Below are 23,433 nucleotides of genomic sequence, written 5' to 3'. Positions count from 1 at the left end.
CTTGGACTTTATAATGCTTAATTATATTAAGAACAGAAATGTCCTTGTTAGGGGCATCTGGATGGCCTAGATGGTTAAACATCCCACTCTTGACTTTGGTTTAGGTCATGACCTTGCGGTTCATGGAATCAAGCCCTGAGTTGGGCTCTGTGCTGATAATGCAGAGCCTGCTTGGAATTCTCTCCTGCTCTCTCTCTGCCCCTCCCCTGCACGCACACTCTCGACCTTTGTCTCAAAATAAATAAATAAACATAAAAAAAAGAAGTGTCCTTTTTTAAGAGCATGTGACCATTACTATAGGTTGCTTCTTTCTATTCTAGCCAATCCTCTTCTCCCTTGTCGCTCTCACAGAGAGCCTGCTAAAGCTTCACATGCTCACTGTCCCAGCCTCCCTTACTGTTCTGGATGAAACACAGAATACAGATCAGATGTGGTTAGCCCCTGAGTTCTGCCTCAAATGCTAATGCAATGGCCCGAACTGCAGAACTGATTTCAGCCGTTCAAAGATGGCAGCCAACATCTCTATGATTCTCTCAGTCTTCCTCATATGCTTTTTACCTCCTGGTCACAGAATAGATGCTGGTGCTCAATAAGATCAAATCTCTCTCTCTCTTTTTAAGTAATGTCCACACCCAGTGTGGGTTTCAAACTCATGACCTTTAGGTCAAGAGTTAAATGCCCTTCCTTCTGAGCCAGCCAGGCAACCCCACACATCTCTTAGTATCACTGAATACCTAGTCAGTTTCAGGGTTTTTTGTTTGTTTCATTTTTAAGGAGAGATAGAGCACATGAGCTGGGGAGAGGGGTGGGGGAGAGGGGGGGATAGAAAGAGAGAGGGAGAGAGAGAGAGAGAGAGAGAGAGTCTTAAGCAAGTTCCATGCTTAGCAAGGCATCCCACGATGCTGGGATCGTGACCTGAACCGAAATCAAGAGTCAGACATTCAACTGACTGAGCCACCCAGGTGCCCCTCAGATTTTTTGGATCCTAATTTTTTCTACAGTTGGTTTCTTTGAATCAGAATCATATTACATTTGGTTATTTTTAACAATATTATATGTCTCAAGCTCCAAATTTCTTTTTATGAGATAAAAATAAATTCTTATTGGTTTAAGCCCCCTTACCAGAGATTTATGTTCCTTGCAGTTAAAATGTAATACAGTATTACCATTTTTAAATATTAAAATTTATTCTCTCTCATTAGCAAATTAACACAGCCTGCTTATAGAAATCTTTAAATCTGTGGAAAAGTAGAAATCAGGAAAAGAGAATCGGAATCGGAGATCCTATCACTGAAGTACTGTTAACATTTTCACGTATTTTCTTCCGGTGTTTTATACAGTTGTGGTAACATGGTAATAATAAATCTGCATCTTTTGTTGTGTGCCATTAGAAAAAAAAGTAAGTTCAGGGGTACCTGGCTGGCTCAGTCAGTGAAGTGTGTGACTCTTAATCCTAGGGTTGGGGCTTCAAGCCCCACGTAGGGTATGGAGATTACTTAAAAATAAAATCTTTAAAAAAAAAAAGAAAAAAATAATTAAAAGCAATTTAAAAACTTTTAAGTAAATTAAGGGTGGGGCATCTGGCTGGCTCAGTCAGTAGGACATGTAACTCTTGATCTTGGGATTGGGAGTTTGAGTTCCATGTCGGGCATGGTTTACCTAAAAAAAAAAAAAATAAATTAGGAGTGATGAAAATATTCTAAATATGAGTATATTAAAAAATCATTGAATTGTACACCTTAGGTGAATTGTATGGCATATAAACTATATATCAATATAGCTGTCATTAAATTTTTATAAATAAGCATATTCTGTTATGATAAATTCATTGTTAGTATTTATAATTATTCTATAATTATCTGTCAAGAGGCTGTACTTCCCCTATGTTTGGATATGTGGGTTGGCTCTACATTTTGGTTACCATAAAAATTGCTACAGTCAACTTCTTGATACTTAAGACTTCTCTAGGGGTAGGGCGCCTGGGTGGCTCAGTCGGTTAAGCATCCGACTTCACCTCAGGTCATGATCTCATGGTTCGTGGGTTCAAGTCCCATGTCGGGCCCTGTGGAGCCTGTTTCGGATTCTGTGTCTCCCTCTCTCTCTGACCCTCCCCTGTTCATACTGTCTCTCTCTCTCTCTCTCTCTCAGAAATAAATAAAACATTAAAAAAAAGAAAAGACTTCTCTAGGGGTACCTGGCTGGCTTAGACAGTAGAGCACTGAGGAGCCTGAAATGAAGGCCTCCATTAAGAGCAACCTCAGGCTGCACGGAGTCCCAGTTCCAGGAAAAGCCTCAGCTGAAGCAGCTCTCTGACCACCCTCAGATCTGCCAATCAAAAGAAATGTGTCACATTCCTGTAGTCTTGGAGACGAGTCAGGGCTGGGAACTGCAGGTAGTTACTTTGTACAAACTTGCCAATCAACACTGCTTGCAGGAGCCCCACGTAGATCCCCTGAGCCCACCTCATAATGGGTCATTTTAAAAGACTCTCAAAGGTCATGATTGGGTCCCGCCAAATGTAACTGGACGCCTCGCAGATACTGAATGGTCAAAACTGTTACTATGCTGTTACTATGGGTATTGTACAATTATATTGGTGCTTACGTAATGATGCAAAACGTGCAACGTGTGCATAGTAACACCCCCGCCCTTCTCGCATAAAAACCCTGCTCACCACTGTTCGAGGTTTCACTTTGCTGCTGTTGTGCCAGTAGACAGGTGAGCCCCTGCTTGAGCTTGTAATAAAGACCCTTTTGTTCTTCCATCGGTGCCGGCTCCTTGGAGGTCTCTGGGGACTCGCAATTTGGGCATGACAGCATGTGACTCTTGATCTCGGGGTCATGAGTTCGAGCCCCACATTGCATGTAGAGTTTACTTTAAAAAAAAAAAAGTACTTCTCACTCTTGACTATAGAGAACAAACAAATGGCTACCAGACAGGAGTTGGGGGTGGGGGTGGGGGATGAGCAAAATAGGTGATGGGCATTGAGGAAGGCACTTGTTGTGATGTTCACGGGGTGCTGTATGAACTACTGAATCACTGTATCGTACACCTGAAACTAATATTGCACTGTATATTAACTGGAATTTAAAAACTTTTAAAAAGGGAGGGAAAAGACTTGTCTGTATCTAGAATTAGCTCCTCTGGGAAGCAGAAATATTGTCCCAAAATGTAACATTGCTTGCGCATCTCTTGAAGGCTTACTACCATTTGATTGTAGACCACACTCAATACTTTATATGCTTCAAATATAATACTTCAAATTCCTCATCCCCCTAAGAGGTCTGTCCTATCCCTATCTTCAGAAGTTGAAACTAAAGCTCACAGTTCATGATGTCACAGTTCATGGGTTTGAGCCCCTTATTGGGGTCTGTGCTGACAGCTCAGAGCCTGGAGCCTGCCTCAGATTCTGTGTCTCCCTCTCTCTGCCCCTCTCCTGCTCATGCTCTGTCTCCCTCTGTCCTTCAAAAAAGAATAAACATAAGAAAGAAAGAAAGAAAGAAAGAAAGAAAGAAAGAAAGAAAGAAAGAAAGAAAGAAAGAAAGAAAGAAGGAAGGCAGGGAGGAAGGAAGGAAGGAAGGAAGGAAGGAAGGAAGGAAGGAGTGAAAGTCTTGAAAGAAAGACAGGAAGAAAGAAAGACAGAAAGACNCTCTGTCCTTCAAAAAAGAATAAACATAAGAAAGAAAGAAAGAAAGAAAGAAAGAAAGAAAGAAAGAAAGAAAGAAAGAAAGAAAGAAGGAAGGAAGGAAGGAAGGAAGGAAGGAAGGAAGGAAGGAGTGAAAGTCTTGAAAGAAAGACAGGAAGAAAGAAAGACAGAAAGACAGACAGAAAGACAGGAAGGAAGGAAGGAAGGAAGGAAGGAAGGAAGGAAGGAAGGAAGGAAGGAAGGAAGGGAGAAACTAAAGCTCAGAGAAGAACTAACTCACCCAGGGTCACAGAGCCAATAAACAGAGGAGGCAGGTACCTACCCAGCTCTGCCCTTCTCCCAGAGGCCACGAGCATAACATTCCCTCATCAGACATTAATTGTTTCAAATCTTGCTACATTCCAATGGCAGAAATGCTATCTTGTTCTAAACTGTTTGATGATGTTGGGTTTTGCTTTGTGTTTGCCAAACCAGACACATTTCCTTTTTTTGTTAATTACCTGTTGTGGCCTTTCGAATCAAGTCAGACATATGGCTTATCACCATAGCTGAAAAGAAAAACACCAGGCACAGTTTGTTTTTTAGAAGTATGCCAAGTGTGGAAGCACCTTTAATGATGGCCAGCATGACTTGGGGGAAGTCCCTGTCATCAAACTTTTTCACACAAGTGCCTGGTTCTCTCCCTCATTCCTTCTTCCCGCCTTGGATTCTGGTCTCCATTCATTGTGACTTTTAGCATTTCCCTCAACCTCCCTGGTCTGTTTCTTTGTCTTGCAACATAAGTGGTGAACTAGAGAGTACGTAAGTTCACTTCGGCTTTGAAATTATGAGCCTGGGTACAGATCTGTGAGGGTGGCATAGAGCAAGGCCAGCAGGCCATGGGGCCCGGCACCCCTCTTCAGAAAAGTCTTTCCAGTTCTCAGGTGCTCCCTCATTGCTCTGTTCCTAAAGCACTTAACCAAAGAACGGCTTCCTTTCCACTGTTATGTAGACAAATATCACAATGATGAAGATGCCAAACATAGCAAGCTTCAAGGTCACTGGAAAGCTTTCTAGGTTCCCGGACTCAACACTGTCGTCCACTATGCAGTAGTCTGTCCCTCTGGTGCTTCTCCATTCTTTGAATGTGGTGCTTGATGCTCTTCTAGTAAGCCTGCGGAAACATCAGGGGGTCTTAGGGTTGTAGAAGGCTAGGACTGGAGCACCCCCTTAGAGGATGTGGTCCTTGGGCCCCAAGGGAGAATCTATGGTGAGGCTTTTGGGAGCAGCCTTCTACTCTTAAAACCTATGCTGAGTTCAACAAGGGGTCACAGGGGTGTGAGATCACTAAAACCCCAAAGAGCGTTTTTTTATTATTATCATCACCCACTTGCGTACCATCTTTCAATGCTGGCCCAAGGCCTGACTCAGGGATCCTTTGGTCCCCACTGGGAGCGGGTACAGGTGGATAGGGGACACATCAGGACACAAGCTCTCTCCTTTCTCCCTCCTCAGCTATAAATAAGTACTGCCTCTCAGGGTGGAGATGGGAAGTGCTTTTGAAATCTGCTAATGTCCTGTTTAGAAGTACAAGATGGTACTTTCTGAAATCTTTTAGTGAGAGTCTTATGTATCCACTTGTCTAATCCTGGAAACCTGCCACACTTTATTGGAAGTTAGGGAACTTTCCAGAAGACTTTACTTTCTGAGCAACAACAACAACAAAAAAATGGCCTGTTTTGGGCTCTTATTTCAACTACCTATTTTTTCCCCCGCCCCATTTTCCAAGGCGCAGGTAGGAATAAATGTCTCCAAAGACTACAAATCAAGAAACTTGGATTCTGGTCTCAGTTCAGGGTGACTTTTGTTCCTCTCCTCAACCTCCCTGACCTGTTTCCTTATCTCCAAATGTTTCAGTGGTGAAATGGACAGTATACAGGTCCTTTCAGTGTTGAAATTATGAGATAATTCTTCTTTCTCAACAGATTCTTTTCAGCCTCAAGCCCTTCAGAGAAATCTGAATAACAAAACTTTTTCCAGGAGCTATATAAGACAACAATATCCTCTCATAGGCTAAGAAAATTATTACCTTATTCCCTCAGGATGCTTATAGGCCAGGCAGTAGATATCTATAGCTTTTGATTTAGTGGCGAAAGCGAGTCTCTAATGAACAGAAAGAAAATATCAAGAAGAATTTATTGTTTCCAATGTCTTCTACAAAGGACTTTATTTTTTTATTCTAGAAAAAGTCATATAATTTAAGAACTTACAGAAGTTTTTGGTACCTCAGGTATTTATACCTCAGAACACGAACTTTAAGTTTGCCTTTACTCAATAATTAGCAAAAACATCCAAGTTCCATGATGTTACTAAAGTAATATTTTACTTGAGTGACTCACACTTTAACAATAGACACACCAGTAACTAGGGTCACATGACACAAGCAACATTCTGGTCTTAAATATCAACTCTCTATTTTGCTCTTATTTGTACTTTTTTTTTTTATTGCTTGGAGCTTTTTTTATGAGCGTGCATCATTTTTATAGAAAGAATAAGGTTATTTTAAAAACCAAGTTGGTGGGGCAGCACCTGGCTAGCTCAGTCAGTAGAGCATGTGACTCAATCTTGGGGTCACGAGTTCCCACGTTAAGTATAGAGCTTATTTAAAAATGATAATAATAAGGGCGCCTGGGTGGCTCAGTCAGTTGGGCATCCTACTTTGGCTTAGGTCATAATCGCATGGTTCGTGGGTTCAAGCCCTGTGTTGGGTTCTGTGCTGTCAGCTAGCTCAGAGCCTGGAGCCTGCTTCAGATTCTGTGTTTCCCTCTCTCTCTGACCCTCCCCTGCTCATGCTGTCTCTCTCTCTCTCTCTCTCAGAAATAAATTTTAAAAAAAGAAAAAGGAAAAAAATGATAATAATAAAATAAAAAATAAAAAGCAAGTTGACTGTGAACAAAAAGTAATCTCGGGAAATGAAAGTATTCTGTAAGAGGGATAGAAGTTGGGGTAATTGTGTTTTCTTTTATTTTCCCCTAAATTTCTTTCATGTGGTTCTTTTTCCAAACATTGAAAATCTATAGCTCTCTATGCCTTTGTTTCCTCCCTGTGAAATCAAGGTGTAAAGATCAAGTGACTTGGGGCGCCTGGGTGGCTCAGTCAGTTAAGCGTCTGACTTCAGCACAGGTCATGATCTTGCAGTTTGTGGGTTTGAGCCCCGCATCGGGTTCTGTGCAGGCAGCTCAGAGCCTGGAGCCTGTTTCAGATTCTGTGTCTCCCTCGCTCTCTGCCCCTCCCCTGCTCATGCTCTGTGTCTCTCTGTTTCAAAAATAAATAAAAACTATTTTAAAAATTCAAAAAAAAGATCAAGTGACTTAATATATGCAAAATGATTCAAACATCTCCTGGCACGAAGTGAGCATCCAATAAGTGTTTGCAATGATGATTATGATAATGGTAATTATTATTAATTGCATGTTGCTGGTTTTCCTCCTATGTCTGGTGTTCCTTGATTGTCCATCCCTTAATTATGATTCAGGCTTATCGTCCTCGAATTCCTGCGATGTCCAGGCCAGGTGTCTTGCGTCAGCAGGTCCGATGGCCTCGGTCCAAGATGGGGTGGGCAGGGCAAGGCCTCTTGTACCATCACTTATGTCTGGTCACTCCCTACCCAGTTCAGGCCATGGATGACGAAACCGCCGCTGCCTCCACCCCCTGCCTCACCTTCTTAAGGAAGATGTTCTTAATACAGTTTAGTGATACCCAAGCAGGGGCTCCGTGGATGGTAGGAAGCTGTAGGTAGCACCAGATGTCAAAGCCAAGGAAGCACTGTGTCCAGCGTAGATGCTGCAGGTGTGCAATCCCCTACAGCTTCCGGGAGGACGGGGACTCTTGAGGAAAAGGGGCTTTGAAAATTCTCACCAAGTTGCCACCGGGGCTAGTGGCGGTTTGCTCACCAAGAGACCCTTCAAACTGTTTCCAAGGGTGTAGGAAAAATTGTTTATAAGCACATTCTTTTCTTTCAACCTTTTTAATTACAGAAAGTTTTGAACATAGACCAGAGTAGTCGATGGTATAATGAGCCTCCACATACCCGTCACATGCGACTTCTTTTTAATTCTCTTAAATGTAAAAATAGATCTGTTAAAGAAAACATTTGGGGTAGAAGTCATTTGCAAAATCAAATTATAGGATTTCACAGCTCTTAGGCAATCAAATACTCGCTCCTTTCTCTTCCCTCCTGCTATAACGAGGTTTAAGTCTTTGATTGCCTTTTCTCTTATAATTTCTTTACTATCACTCACATGTAGAGTTCTCCTAAAGCATGTAAAACATGAACATTCTGGTTTTCAAAAGAGGAGTCATTATGGCCGATCCACCTGACTGTGCAGACATCAATAATAATAATAATTATAAAGTCTAGGGAAAGGGTTATTGATTACAATAAACAGAGTATAAAATTGTATATACACAGTGATGGCCACCGGGTAAACACACACATAAACACACACTAGAGGAAAATGGAAGCAGTGAAATGAGTTTTTGCATCAGGTGGCCTGTCTGTAGTTGATTCATTCTTCATTAAAAAAAAATCCTTTAATGTTGTTGAAATGTAGTTTTCACTATAAACAGCATTTACAATGGAACTAAAAAATATTGGTGCTCATTAAAACAATGGCTGAGAGGGGGTGAGTGGCCCCCCACGGGGGAATGTAATGTTCCTTCCTCCCTGGGCCCAGAGCGAGAAACTGCAAACATGCTGCTTTCAACACACACAGCCCAGGGCGGCCAGGGAATGTATGGCCGGCTCTGTTTCCATACCCTCTCCGCTATGCCCCTGGCCTTCAAATCACAAAGTGATAACCATCCACATGTTATTGATCACAGCTGTCGTTAAAATGTAAGCAATTCTGAGATATGCCAATACAACGGACAATCAGTGTCTTATAATCCTAGGGAACACTTAGGATTTCTGGGTGCTGGGCACAGCTCTAAGCATTTTACATGAATAGACCCATTTAATTCTCAATATCACCCTGTGCAGAAGGTGTTTTCATTATGCCCATTTCACAGGTGACAAAACTGAGGCATGGAGAGTTTAAATCATGAGCCCTTCCTCACATAGCTGGTGAGATAGTGGAGCCAGGAGGCAACCCAGGAAAGTGTAACCTCCGAGTCCCTGCTCTAATCACCATGCAGTCCTGCAGAGTGATGGATAATGCTGCTTTCCTAGAAAAGAATTAGAAATACCATGTTCTGCTCGTCCGTTATCTTGGGCATTCGACATGCCCCACTCCATGTAATCTTGCTAACAACTCTGGAGTGACCGTTTTACAGATGAGAAAACAGGTTTATGGAGCGAAATTATTTGCCCAGGTTACACAATCAGTAAAAGGTACAACTATACTTAAACCCAGATATTCTGGCTCTGATGCCCTGTGTTTTTGTTTTGTCCTATTTCCATTGGGGAAACTCATCCTTAAAAACAGAGCGAGAACATATGTCTAAAACACTGTTGTCATTAATTAATAAATGATCAGATCATTCATTAATTTCCCGTGGAAGCAACACCTGTAGCCATCTGATCTCTTCTTAAATATTTTCGATGAATTTTTTTTTTTAAGATTTTTCTAGGTAGACTAATTTTGTGCTATGGCCTACTTATTATATCCATTGAATCTGAAAGTGGATTGTGAATGAGATATTATGTCCATTGAATCTGAAAGTGGATTGTGAATGAGATATTACTGTCATACTGTCATACTGTATTAAAGTGAACTACAAGGGGCGCCTGGGTGGCTCAGTCAGTTAAGCGTCCAACTTCAACTCAGGTCATGATTTCGTGGTTTACAAGTTCGAGCCCCACATCAGGCTCTGTGCTGACAGCTAGCTCAGAGCCTAGAGCCTGTCTTCAGATTCTGTGTCTCCCTCTCTCTCTTTCCATCCCCTGCTCACACTGTCTCTCTCTCTCTCTCTCTAAGATAAATAAAAAAACATTAAAAAAATTTTTTTTAAAATTTAGAGTGAACTACAGAACGCTGGGCTAATAAACCGAACCAGAAGAACAGTAATCAACAATCTCATCAAACCATTACTCATCACAAAACGTATTTGGTTTTTGAAAAATGGTCTACCTTGACTAAAGCCATTCATTTTTGTGCATAAGGAAACACAAGCTTGTTTGCATTTCAGCGAGATGGAGATTTCCCAGTATAGACAGAAACCTCGCTGGAAATGTCCTAGGCTGACACCTGTAGTGACAGGCAGTCAGAGAAAGGCGCTGAGCCGAGTGCTGAGTTCCTTCCCACCCCTTTCTCTTACTCTTCCAGGACTTCTTCCTGCGGCCTCTGGGGAGTCAGGAGGCAGCGGTGCTCCTGGGAGCACGGGTGAAATCCCCACCCAACTGCAATGTCCTACCCTTTCCAATCACTCTACTTCATGGATGCGGTTTTTCTAAAACAGCCCATCTGTAGAAACAGACATTTTTATCAACGACTTGGCAAGCTGGCAGTCGTGACCCTCCTCATAGACAGAAAAAATCCTTTTGATTTAGAGCTCTTTAAAATTGAGTTAACCTCAATTCCCTTTGTTGACTAAAAGTGATTCCGTTAATAAAAGATCCTGCAATAATTTAGACTCTTACTTCATTGTTTATACCTCAACCTTGATTTAATGAAACTCTCATTTTCAACATTGTGTTCCTTTAACCTAAGTCATGACTTTGAATGAACTAAAAGCATTCTAAAATAATCTGTATCACATTAACAAAAGAAGGGCTAAAACACTTATGATCATCTCCATTCCTGATTAAAACCAAAAAAAGGAAGCATCCAGCAAATCAGGAACAGAACGGGAACTTCTCTAACTTGATAAAGCAAGTTAGGCCCAGCAATTGCACTACTAGGCATTTATCCAAGGGATGCAGGTGTGCTGTTTCGAAAGGGCACATGCACCCCAATGTTTATAGCAGCGCTATTGACAAAAGCCAGGGTATAGAACGAGCCCAAATGTCAATTGATGGATGAATGGATAGAGAAGATGTGGTGTATATGTACAATGGAGTAGTACTCGGCAATCAAAATGAGTGAAATCTTGCCATTTCCAACAACGTGGATGGAACTAGAGGGCATCATGTTAAGTGAAATTAGTCAGTTAGAGAAAGACAAATATCATTATGACTTCACTCATATGAGGAATTTAAGATAAAAAACAGATGAACACAATAGAAGGGAAGCAAAAATAATACAAAAACAGGGAGGGGCCAAGACATAAGAGACTCTCAAATATAAAAAACAAACTGAGGGTCGCTGGAGGGGTTGTGGGAGCCGGCCTGGGGTAAATGGTTGAGGGGTAATAAGGAGGATACTTGTTGGGATGAGCGCTGGGTGTTATATGTAGGGGATGAATCCCTGGATTCTACTGAAATCATTATTGTACTATATACTAACTAAGCTGGATGTAAATTTAAAAATATATAAATAAATAAATTATTTTTAAGGGATGCCTGGGTGGCTCAGTTGGTTAAGCATCTGACTTTGGCTCAGGTCATGATCTCGTGGTTCGTGGGTTCGAGCCCCGCGTCGGGCTCTGTGCTGACTGCCAGCTCAGAGCCTGGAGCCTGTTTCAGATTCTGTGTCTCCCTCTCTCTCTGACCCTACCCTGCTCATGCTGTTTCTCTCTCTCCCTCAGAAATAAATTTAAAAAATAAATAAATAAAATAAAAGGTGACTTCTAACACCTATACTTAAAGGTAGAATGCTAAAAGCATTTCTTTTAAAATCAGAACCAAAGAAAGAATTCTTATTATCACTCTTACTTAACGCTGTAATAAAGGGGTTGTAGCCAGCACAGTAAAACAAACAAACACAAAAATGAAAGGTATACAAACTGGACTAAAAAAAATTCTACAGAAAAATCATTATAATTGCAATGAGTCATTGTTCGAAGATCACTATGCAAAAGTCAATTGTATTTCTATATACTAGCAACAAGCCATCTAAAACATAATTTTTAAAAGATACTATTCCCAATAGCAAAAAAAATTTAAAAGCTTATGTGACCCAGCTACCTAAAAAAGCAAACAAAAGAAGAGCATGACCTACAGTGTGAAAGTTAGAGTCTTACTGAAGAACATCACAGAAAGTTTGAATCAATGTAAAGAACGTGAACAGGAAGTCTCGACAAAGTAAAGGTGTTAATTATAATTAACTTAATTTATAAAATCAATAAAATTTCAATCAAAATTCCAATCTGAAGTTTTCATGGGACTTGGTAAGCTTATTCTGAAATTTACATGGAAGGACAAAGGGACATGGAAAATAAAGACATTGTTTCAAAACAACATGGAGAGGGGCGCCGGGGTGGCTCAGTTGGTTAAGTGTCTGACTCTTGATTTCAGCTCATGTCATGATCTCATGGTTTGTGGGTTCTAGCCCCACCCTAGGCTCTGTGCTGACTGTGCGGAGCCTGCTTGGGATTCTCCGTCTCCCTCTCTCTCAGCTCCTCCCCCAACCTCTCTCTCAGATTCTCTCTCTCAAAAAGTAAACTTAAAAAATAAATAAAATAAATAAAACAACAAGGAGGATGGGGGCTTGCGAAGGTAATTAAAACATTCTGCTATCAGCACAAGCTAGACAAATCGATCAGAATAGAGACCCTGTTGTATTTCATGGCTTTTGTTTTCTGGAGTTGATGGTGCTTTAACGTCATCAGATGATCAGAGCCTTGCTAATCCTGGAGAGGATGCACGTGAGTTCTGGGCAAACCAACCAATCCCAAACCCATATACCCAACCTCGCTCTTTTCCCCTCACACACCAAGCCAATATTTCCTTTGCTCTAATTCAGTCCGGGGCCAGATACTGGCCAACTAAGAATCACCCCTGGAGCCTGGAGCCCACCAAAGTCATTCAAACTAGCCAATCCTAAAATGCTTACCTTGCCTGACCAATTTATTCCTTCAAAAACCGCAATAAAGTCAGGTACCCATACTTTCCTGTCACTCTAATCCCCTGCCTGACCTTGGCAGGTCCCCATGTGGCCCTCCATGGCATGAATTGGGAATAATAGATAGTAAACTCTCCTTTCAGGGTGCCTGGGTGGCTCAGTCAGTTAAGCATCCAACTCAATGCCAACTCAGGTCATGATCCCAGGGTTGTGGGATCTAGCCCTGTACTGACAGCGTAGGCCCTGTTGGGGATTCTCTCTCTCTCTTAAATAAACATTTTAAAAAACCTGAGATGACACAAATATTGGAATTATCTGACCAGGATTTTAAAGTAGCCATCATAAAATGCTTCAAGGAACAATATGACAAGGTTTGTAGCAAATGAAAAAAAAAATATTGACTCCTTGCAAAGAAGTAGAACATATAGAGAAGAGCCAAGTGTAAACAAACAAAAACAAAACAAAACAAAACAAAAGACAAATAGAGTCTTGGGGGATTACAACAGAAGATCTAACATTTGTGCCATCAGAGTCCCTGAAGGGTAGAATGAGGGCAGGCTGAAAAGGGTATTTAAGAAATAAATGGCTCAAAATGTCCCAAATTTGGCTAAAGTCATAAATGTACAGATTTAAGAAGCTGAGTGAATTCCAAACCGGACAAGCACACACAGAAAAAAAATCCATGCCCAAATACACATCATAATCAAACTCCTGAAGACCTTTGTACACCAAGAGATATCACCAAGAAAGCGAAAAGGCAACCCACAGAATGAGAAACAATATTTGCAAATCTTGTATCTGATAAAAGCTTGGCATACAGAACATATAAGAATGCTTACAACTCAACAATAAAAAAGACAAGCAACCTGGTTAAAAAATGGACAAAGGGCCGGACTAGACATTTCTCCAAAGAAGATATAAAAATGGCCAATGAGCACGTGAAAAGATGCTCAACATCGTTAGTCATTAGGAAAATGCAAATCCAAACCACACTGAGATCCCATTTCACATCCTCCAGGATGACTACGAAAAACAAGTTGGCGTAGAGCGACAAGTTTTGGCAAGGGTATGGTGATATTGGAGCTCTCAGACGTTAGTGGGCATGCAACATGCTGCAGGTGTTGTGGGAAATGGTTTGGCCATTACTAAAAAGTGTTAAACACAGAATTACCTTATGACCCAGCAATTCCACTCCTAGGTATGTATCTGAAAGAATTGAAAACAGGTATTCAAATACTTGTCCTTGAATTTTTATAGTATCACCTCTCCCAATATGCAAGGAGTGGAAACAATCCAAATGTCCATCAACAGCTGAATGAATAAACAATCAGGGATGTATTCATATAATGGAACATTATTCACTCAAGTGTCAATACAAATACATGCTGTAATGTGGATGGACCTTGAAAACTTTAAGCTAAGTGAAAGAGGCCAGTGACAAAATATCACATACTGAATGTTCCATTTGTAGGAAATATCTAGAAGAAGGAAATCCATTGAAACAGAAAGCAGATTAGTAGTTGCCAAGGAGTAACTGCTTCATGAGTACTGAGTTTTATTTTGAGGTGATGAAAATGTTTTGAAACTAGATAGAGGTGGGAGTTTTACAGCATTACGAACGCTCTAAGTGCCAGTGGATTGTGCACTTTAGAATAGTAAATTTTATGTGAATTTAACCCTAATAGAAAAATTTCTGATTCTTGTCACTGTAGTATGAATATCTTTATATGTCTTCAGTCTAAGGATATACATAATGAAGTTTTAGGGAGGGAGTAAAAGAGCATGATGTTTACAATTCATTCTGAGAAAAAAATAGATAAAATTATAAAACAAATATGGTAAAATGTTAAAAATCAGGAAATCTGGGTGAAGGCCATATAAAATTATTTGTTAGAAGGGGTACCTGGATGGTTTAGTGGGTTGGGTGTCTGACTTGGGTCATGATCCCAGGGTCATGGAATCAAGCCCCAAGTCGGGGTCCCTGCTTGAGATTCTCTCTCTCTCTCTCTCTCTCTCTCTCTCCCTTTGCCCCTCTCCTCTATGAGCATGCTATTTCTCTAAAATAAAAATTAATTAATTAATTTTTAAAAAACAATTATTTGTTAGAAACTTCCTGGGGATCCTTGGGTGGCTCAGTCATTTGAGCATCCAACTCAAGTCATGATATCACAGTTTGTGGGATCGAGCCCCACATTGGGCTCTGCACTGACAGCACCGAGCCTGCTTGGGATTCTCTCTGCCTCTCTCTCTCTGCCCCTCCCCCGCTTAAGTGTGCATGTGTGCTCTCTCTCTCTCAAAATACATACACCTTAAAAAAACCTTTTTGTACTTTCTGTAAGTTTGAAATGATCTTTTTTGTTGTTGTTTTTTTAAGACACCAAGGAAAGAGTGAAAAGATAAGCCCACTGGTGGAGGATGTTTGTAATAGGGGAGGCTATGCATGTGTGGGGGCAGGGAGTAGATAAGAAATCTTTGCAGCTTCCTCTCAATTTTGCTGTGAACCCAAAACTGCTGTAAAAACAAAAGATAAGCCCAGACAACTAGAAGATATGTCCTATAATTATGACTGACAAAAGATTAGTATCCAAAATATATGAAGAGATCCTGTAAATTAACAAGAAAAAGATAACCTAATAGAAAAATGGGCAAAAGACACGAACAGGCATTTCACAAGTCAGAAAACACAAATGAGCAACAAACGTGTAAGAAGATGATCAACCTTATTAGCAATACTAAGCAAATTATAATTATAGTGAAATACAATCTTACACCCACTACTTTGACAAGCATTACATCTGGCAATACTAAATTTTAAAGAAGATTGAAAACAAGGGAGCTCTTAATATATTGCTGGTAGGAATGTAAGATGGCACAGTCACTTGTGGAGTGATTTCACATGATCTCCAAAGTTAAAGAGGTCTGTGTCCTTGACTATTATAGCAATTCCACTCCTGGGTGTATTCATTCAATCAGAAAAAATTCTTGTACACGTACACAATGGATCCTGTATCACAATGTTTGCAGCAGCTCATACTAGAAAAACTTGGAAACAATCCAAATGTCCAATAAATAAAGAATGGATCGATATACTTTTACAATAACTACATTATAGTGAAAATGAATGAACTAGTGCTACAAATATTGGAAGAGCCCATGACGTAATGTTGAATGACAAAGGAAAGTTATTCAAAAATACTTACATGATGATATCATTTAAATAAAATCTAAAACCAGGAGAAACTAAAGCTTGTGGATACTAAAGAAACAGAAAAGAACGAAAAGTAGAAAATTCAGGATAGTGGTTACCTTGGGGGAAAGAGGAGGAAGGGGAATATGATCAAGAAGGGCTACAGTGGAGACTTGAAGTCTTCAACAGAACGGACTTATTTTTTTAATCTCTGGGGTGGGAACCCAACTGCTCATTATACGCTTCTTTATACCTTTTTAGATGCATAAGACATGTTATAATAAAATGTCAAAAACATTTTCAGGTTTGAGGTTTTTTTCTGTCCACTTGGGCAAATCCATCTGCGTACATGTCAGCCCGTTTGAACTGTGCCGATTTCTGTACCGTGGCTTTTACGTGTGATTGGAAGTGTCACCAAAAAATGTCTCACAGGGACTCTAATTACAAAGCAATCATCAGAAAGTAAGCCTCCGCTTCCGTGGCTGAACAGATGTCCGGGAGCCCTTCTGCGACACTGTGAAAGGAGCCACTGGGGGGAGCTGTTTCACTACTCAGGTGCCTGAGTTTCTCCTCCCCTTTTGGCAGCCTGATACAACAAAAAGGGCAAGAGAATAGAAACTAGGAGGCTGGAATTCCCTTTCCAAGTTTTCTGCTACCTCTCTGGGTGGTCTTGGGCAAGTCCTATCCACTCTCTGCCTTGTTTCCTCATCTGTAAGATGAGCTCTATAGCCTCCTTCAAAAAGCCTTTCAAGACAGGAAATCCCATGATCAATAATTATAATAAATGATGCCTGGACTCATGAATAGTGATAAATAGTGCCTGGTGCTTACAGAACCTTAACAAGTTCCAGAAGATTAAAATAATTTGGGGTTGGGGCGCCTGGGTGGCTCAGTCGGTTAAGCGTCCGACTTCGGCTCAGGTCATGATCTCACGGTTTGTGGGTTTAAGCCCCGCGTCGGGCTCTGTGCTGACAGCCAGTTCAGAGCCTGGAGCTTGTTTCCGATTCTGTGTCTCCCTCTCTCTCTGACCCTCCCCTGCTCATGCGCTCTCTCTCTCTGTCTCTCTCAGAAATAAATAAAACATTAAAATCAAACAAAACAAAACAAAATTTCCTATGGGAGGTACAACAGAAAACTCCTCTCCCTAAAGTGGATACATATAGCTATCCCCAAAATGTGACTTATAAATTAGCTAAAGTCAGTAAGTTTATATTCTGAAATGAAAAAGAAAAGCTGAACTCTCTAAATAAATTCATATTTTCTTCTAGAACGGGAACACCACTGCTTAAAATTCGGTTTGATGAAAATAAATTTACCTTTATTATCATACTAGAATCGCTGTAACTGGAGTTTGGTTTCACTCTCTCTTCCTGTTGCTCTTATAGCTAAAAAATTGGGTTCTGATACACAGAAAGCACCAGTATGTAATCCATACATTGATCATTAAGCATATTTAAGCATATCTACCAGGAGGTCAGTATTTTTGTACGGAGAATGTTAAATTACATTCCTTGTAAAGACAGCATTTAGCTACCATTAGTACATGTTACAGGTAAGAACAAACAGCTTATTAAGTAGTTATAGAATATGTAATTTCCTACCAGTGGGAATAGGAATGTTTTTCAATTAATTAAGAAATTATATAGAGATGTTTAACGTCAGCTCTCCTAAAAATTTTGCCTGCAACTCAACTGCACACTTAATATATATTCCCTTGGCACACTGGGCCTTCTGATTGCAGCATCTGGGGTAGGCAATGCACAGGCTAATTATAGGCTTACAAGGTATCTTATCAGCAATAATAGCAATGGAGACACAGAGAGTCAAACTTCTATTGAAGTTTTGGCACAAAGATATGGAAAGAGACCTCAGAGCCAGAAGCAAAAAAGAGACCTGAAGCTTTCCTTACCTCCCTCGCCCTCCCCTGGGATGTCAGTGTGTTATACACTGGCAGTACGACAGTGGGGACGTGGACACAGACTGTCAGCATGTCCAGGGGTCAAGGAAATGGAGTGCAACGGGCTGTGCATGTGGAGGGGAGGTACTGAGGTGCCCAGCGGTTGAAGAATGGGAGCGGAAGGGGAGGGGACAGCATGGAGGCATTAGTGTGCCCTGTGTCCAAGGAAGAGAGACAGGCGATGGCCACATGGAGTACTGGCATGTCCAGTGGCCGAGGAGGTGGTGATGGAGGTTATGCAGAATTGGTGGTGGCTGTTATGACAGGGGATTGGTTACACTGAGAAAAATTTTAAAATTGAGCAAAAATGTAGATATAGGGGTGCCCACGTGGCACAGTCAGTTGAATGTCCGATTCTTGGTCTCAGCTCAGGTCATGATCTCAGGGCTATGAGCCCCATGTTGGGCTCTGTGCTGGGCCGGAAGCCTATTTTTAAAAAGTGAGGGGCGCCTGGGTGGCTCGGTTGGTTGAGCATCCAACTCTTGATTTCAGCTCAGGTCATGTTCCCAGAGTCGTGGGATCAAGCCCCGAGTTGAGCTCCATGCTGAGCATGGAGCCTGCTTGAGATACTCTCTCTCTCTCTCTCTCTGCCCCTCTCCTGTACTCATGCTCCCTCTCTCTCTCTAAAATAAATTTTTAAAAATATAGATATATTGAGAATAATGAAAGTCAGGTCTCTCACTGTCATAGAAAGGGGAAAGGTTATAAGGAGCATGAACAGGATTGGAACTGGAGATCAACATGATCTCATGTCTTTTAAATTTATATATATATATATATATAAAATACATAAATATAATCTATCTATATATATAGAGAGAGAGATGAAAATATTTATAGATGTATACGTGTATGTGTACATATACATGCATTTATTTTTTAGCTCTATTCACGGAGAGGGCCTGGAAGTAGTGACCACCCCCCAGTAGCAATGAGCTCCTTAAAGTCCTAGATTTTGGTTTCCAAATACCATCCTGCAGTAAAAGGAGCCAAGGCTCCTGGGAGAGAAAAAGCATAAAAGGGTCTGAAACATCTTGTGTCAGAGATTAAGAAAATTCTCAAGGATACTGAGAACAAACTGAGGGCTGATGAGGGGTGGGGGAGAGGGGAATGGGGGTGATGGGCATGGAGGAGGGCACTTGCGGGGATGAGCACTGGGTGTTATATGGAAGCCAACTTGACAATAAACTATGAAAGAAAAACAAACAAACAAACAAACAAATAAAATAAAACACCATAAAGTTAGGGGGCACCTGAATGGCTCAGTTGGTAGAGCATCCAATTCTTGTTCTTAGGGTTGTGAGATCAAGCCCCATGTTGAGTGTAGAGCCTACCTAACAAAATCAAAAACAAACAAACAAGAGCATGGTAAAATTCGTTCTTGTTCCTCTTGCCTTTATTTGGGAATTTTTATGGTTTGTCTCTTAACATTTATTTTTTTAAATAGGTAATTTTAGTTTAAATGATCAAGTTCCAATAAAAACTTTGTTTTTTAAAAAAATTATTGAGGACCCCAGAGTTCTTTGTTTACGTGGATTATATCTATTGATATTTATCATCTTTGAAGTTAAAACTAAAGAAAAATTTAAAAAGAAAGTTCTCAAGGAATAATAAGGACGTGTTAAAAGGACACACTATCCATGTTGAAGGGGCTCCCACTAGCCAAATCTGGAACAATTTGAGCATTAAAATGATAGCAATGACTACAAAATACTGAATCAAAAGAAATCAATGAGTCCATACTAAGGATTCATTGATTGAATAAATTAATATATAAATGAATGAATAAATGAAAAGGGGAGATCTTTCTTATACTAGAATGTCAACTAATAAATATAGAAGGAAGGACAAAAGTAGAAAATCTTTGGGGGGCCTGGGTGGCTCAGTCAGTTAAGCGTCTGACTATTGATTTCAGCTTGGGTCATGATGTCACAGTTTGTGAGATCGAGCCCCGCATTGACCTCTGTGCTGATAGTGGGGAGTCCTGCTTGGGATTTTCTCTTCTCTTTCTCTGCCCCTCCTCCCAGTCATGCTCTTTCTCTCTCTCTCTCTCTCTCTCTTTCTCAGAATAAATATACATTAAAAAAAAGAATAGAAAATCTTTTTATTTTTAATTTTTTAAAGTAATCTCTCTGCCCAATGTGGAGCTTGAACTCATGACCCAGAGATCAAGAGTCACATGCCCTACCAGCTGAGACAGCCAGGCACCCCTGGAAATAAAAAATCTTAATGGGTCACCGACATGATGGAAGCTGAATCAGGCAATCATCCACGGGTACCAGGGCTGTGGATGAGGTTTGATGAGGAGCACCATGTTGGTGTCATTTCAGAATATTGCCCTACAAAATAGGGTTCCGTTACAAAGGGGGAAATGATGGTCTTTTGGAGAAACCTGACACACACCAACTTACCCAGGTGATTAAGGTTACCCTCACCACCGGGGGAGCAGGATGACATTGTTCCCTGGAGTGATGCTCAGAGAACAGCCCAGCATCATGTCTGAGGAACTTCTGCCCTAAAGGCAGGGCCTCTGTGAATAGTCAAAAGGAAAAATCAGACAGAAAACTCACCCAACAGAATGAAAGGCCTGTACTTGTAAAAATAGTCAAGGGCATGAATGACAGGGAAAGACTGAGCGCGGCTCCTCCAGACCTAAGGAGGCTGCAGAGAAGCAATGTGTGTTCCTGGACTGCTCATGGACCAGAAAGCAGAAAGACATTTTGGGGATAATTGGTGAAATATGAATGGGGTCTGAAGATTAGACGCTGAGTTAGTGCTGAATCACTGTGAATGTCCTATTTGGAGCATCGTGTGGTGGTTGTGTAGAAAGCGTCCTTCAGGGGTGGGCATGCAGGGGGAGCTGGCTGAGGGACTTCCTGTCTACAGTTGGCTCTCAAATGGTTCAAGGCCTCAAAGGCAGGGCACGCGTGCACACACACGCGCGGGCGTGCACACACACAGAGCAAATGTGGTAAAGTGAACACACTTATGGGGGTTCTTTGTACCTTATATTAATCTTGCCACTGTCCCTGCATTTGAAGTTATTTAAAAATAAATTACTTTTCAATGTTTCCAAAGGCAGGGGAAGGATTAGCATAAGAGAAGAAGAAGGAGTCTTATATCCTAGGGGGGCACATATGACTTTTTTTTTAAAGGTTGGTCTGCCTCATTCAACACACAGTACTTACAGAGAATCTTTGATTCTATCTGTGTATTTAATTATATAAACATATCTGTGGGCACTCTGATAAATCATTCTGCGGCACTTAAGAGTTCAATACGGAAGATTCACTTGCTGTTATATTATTTTTTCATTAAGTATTTTGCTTTGTTTGTAGATAATGCAATATCACGCTTTGTACATAATAGTATTGATAAGAGAAGTGCCTGGGTGGCTCAGTCGGTTAAGTGTCCGACTCCAGCTCAGGTCATGATCTCACAGTTTGTGAGTTCCAGTCCCGCGTCGGGCTCTGCACTGACAGCTTGGAGCCTGGAACCTGCTTCGGACTCTCTGTCTCCCTCTCTCTCTGCCCCTCCCCCGCTTGCATTTTCTCTCAAAATACACATTAAAAAATAGTATTGACGAGGGTAATTCTTACTGTACTTACATAGCTCTTATCACATGCCATCAGTACTCTGCTTTATGTGTCTTAACTTAATCCTCGCAATGCTCTGTGAAATTGAGACTGTTATTAATTATTCTGATGTGTAGACGAGGAAGCTGACACAGAGAGGTCAAGTGTCTTGTCCAAGTCGGTGGCAGAGCTGGGATTTGAGCCCAGGCAGTCTGGCTCTGGAGCCCGTATTTTTGGCACACATAATTTTTGTCTCCAGAGCTCATTTTTAAGTTTCTTAAGGACAGGGACTACGACTCCTGTTATACCTCTTTTCTTCCTCAAAAAAGTCTAGCACAATGCCCAGTAGAAATAAATAGTTGTTAACTCACAGGCTGAGGCCCAGGGGTGGGAGTTCTGCTGCCACCATTTCCTGGGTGGCCATCAATTCACTGTGACCTAAGCACTGTCTCTCAGGCGAATACACTAAGGTACGTCTAAGATACAAAGGAGCTGGCACAGAACAGGAGGTCAGAGAAAGGAACACCACCAACATCCTATACAACAAAGGCTCCTTTCTCACTTCAGCCAGCAAAGACTGAGTGACTCCCTCGCCCTCCCCCCATATGCCTGCGATTGAATTCAATGCAGAGGATTCAAAGACATCGGTTTTCACCCTCGGAGTTTTACACCTGAAGCAAAAGCTCTTAGGCAGAGGGTGGGAGTTGGGGCTGACTGGAAAGGCCATTTGCTAGGCGCAGACCCACAGAACACACTTTTAGAAGCTCCTAGAGGAATGTGTAGGTTAGGTGACAAGAGAGAAGAGAATATTCCAGGCAGGGGGACACAGGGAATTGGGGTTCTGACAGGAAAGAGCATGTTGTGTCTGGGAGAGAGCACGGAGGCACCCGGAGGGGCCAGGAGCACTCAGGGGCACACAGCTCCCCGGTCAGCTGCCCTCGGCGTGTGGGGCGCAGCAGCCAGTCCGCAGACGGTAGTGCGCATGCCAACACCTTCACCCCGGACCCGCTCCTGAGCCCAGGGCGCCCGTATAGTTTGCCAGGACAGTTCTGTTTGACTCCTGTTATTCCCGAGTCCCTTCTGGAAGCGTCCTCTTTCATTCTCAAGAGCATCCTGTTGGGGGTGTAAATGACGTGGTCACCTTACTCAAAGGCCACTTCACGCAACCTGACGTTGCAGATTATTTTGCCTCCCTGACACCCGAAGTCCCATTTTCCCCTCTTCGGTAGAAGGGGCTTAGAGCCTGTGTTACACACACAGGCTCTGCCACCTGCTCTACACACGCCGTGCCTGGAGCCCATGTGACAAAAAAGTCCCCAAGGCCTGGGGCGCCTGGGTGGTTCAGTTGGTTGGTTGAGCATCCAACTTGGGCTACAGTCATGATCTCACCGTCCGTGGGTTCGAGCCCCGCGTTGGACTCTGTGCTGACAGCTGGGAGCCTGGAGCCTGCTTCAGACTCTGTGTCTCCCTCTCTCTCTGCCCCTCCCTAGCTCACGCGCTCTCTCTCTCAAAAATAAACATTAAAAAAAATTTGTTTTAAATATCGGGCTGACTTTCTGAGTGGTCTTTACCACCAAAGCGGTGGGCTGCATATGTGACGTGATACAACACACACGCAGTATTACAAAACGTCCAGAAGTTGACATAATCCAAATCTCAAAGTGGTTTGTGTGCCACTGGAAACCTAGGATAGGAGAGGAAAATAGGTGCTCGTTGGTGTTTCAAAGAAATGCAAAAATATTACCTTTCCTGGTACTTAGAGGACTGTTAGGCACAGACCATTGCTCTTAAGTAATTAAAGTCTGTGATGTTAGACAAGTGTCTCAATAAACACACTTTTACCACCTTTTACGTGGAGATTTAAATGCTTATTTACATTTACTGCAGAATTTAGAGTTGAACAGATGTCTCAAGGCCCTTCTGAGAATTGAAGTGGCTTATACAGATACTTCAGGTCAAAACGTTTCATGCCGTCACAAACTTTCTATTTAATTCTATTGCCAACTCAAAATATTGATGTGGCTTTATTTCAGGTTTATGGAAAGCAAGGACTGAAGGGCGCCGGTCTCATCCGACGCGTTTTAAATATGCAGGTTGTTTTTTCTCCCCTCCGTGTCTTTGGCAGAGCTATTGCAGAGGGGTGTTTT

At 41.7% G+C, this 23,433-nt stretch overlaps 1 protein-coding gene and 1 non-coding gene across 6 annotated transcripts in view; one reads left to right on the top strand and one right to left on the bottom strand.

Moving 5' to 3' along the window:
- Nucleotides 1–1,555: 1,555 nt before the first annotated feature.
- The window catches only part of LEMD1 (LEM domain containing 1), a 29,667-nt gene continuing 7,789 nt past the window's right edge, over nt 1,556–23,433 (bottom strand). For 2 of the 5 annotated variants that reach the window (XM_077772019.1, XM_077772022.1), the window contains exons 4-9: nt 20,123–20,241; nt 5,715–5,788; nt 4,147–4,799; nt 2,675–2,874; nt 2,195–2,325; nt 1,556–1,659 (exon numbers count right to left, since the gene is read on the bottom strand). In XM_077772019.1, the coding sequence (XP_077628145.1) occupies nt 4,601–4,799; nt 5,715–5,788; nt 20,123–20,241 (392 nt within the window). In that variant the 3' untranslated portion in view covers nt 1,556–1,659; nt 2,195–2,325; nt 2,675–2,874; nt 4,147–4,600. The remainder of the gene's footprint in view (nt 1,660–2,194; nt 2,326–2,674; nt 2,875–4,146; nt 4,800–5,714; nt 5,789–20,122; nt 20,242–23,433) is intronic. The other 3 variants (XM_077772023.1, XM_077772024.1, XM_077772020.1) reach the window with 2 other exon arrangements.
- Nucleotides 11,125–11,209, top strand: TRNAQ-UUG (transfer RNA glutamine (anticodon UUG)). The gene has a single exon. It is a non-coding gene; the product is annotated as a tRNA-Gln (tRNA).

This window comes from Crocuta crocuta, unplaced genomic scaffold (genome assembly GCF_008692635.1).
Source record: "Crocuta crocuta isolate KB4526 unplaced genomic scaffold, BGI_CrCroc_1.0 scaffold318, whole genome shotgun sequence".
Classification (NCBI taxonomy): domain Eukaryota; kingdom Metazoa; phylum Chordata; class Mammalia; order Carnivora; family Hyaenidae; genus Crocuta; species Crocuta crocuta.
This window is presented reverse-complemented; position numbering and strand designations above follow the sequence as displayed.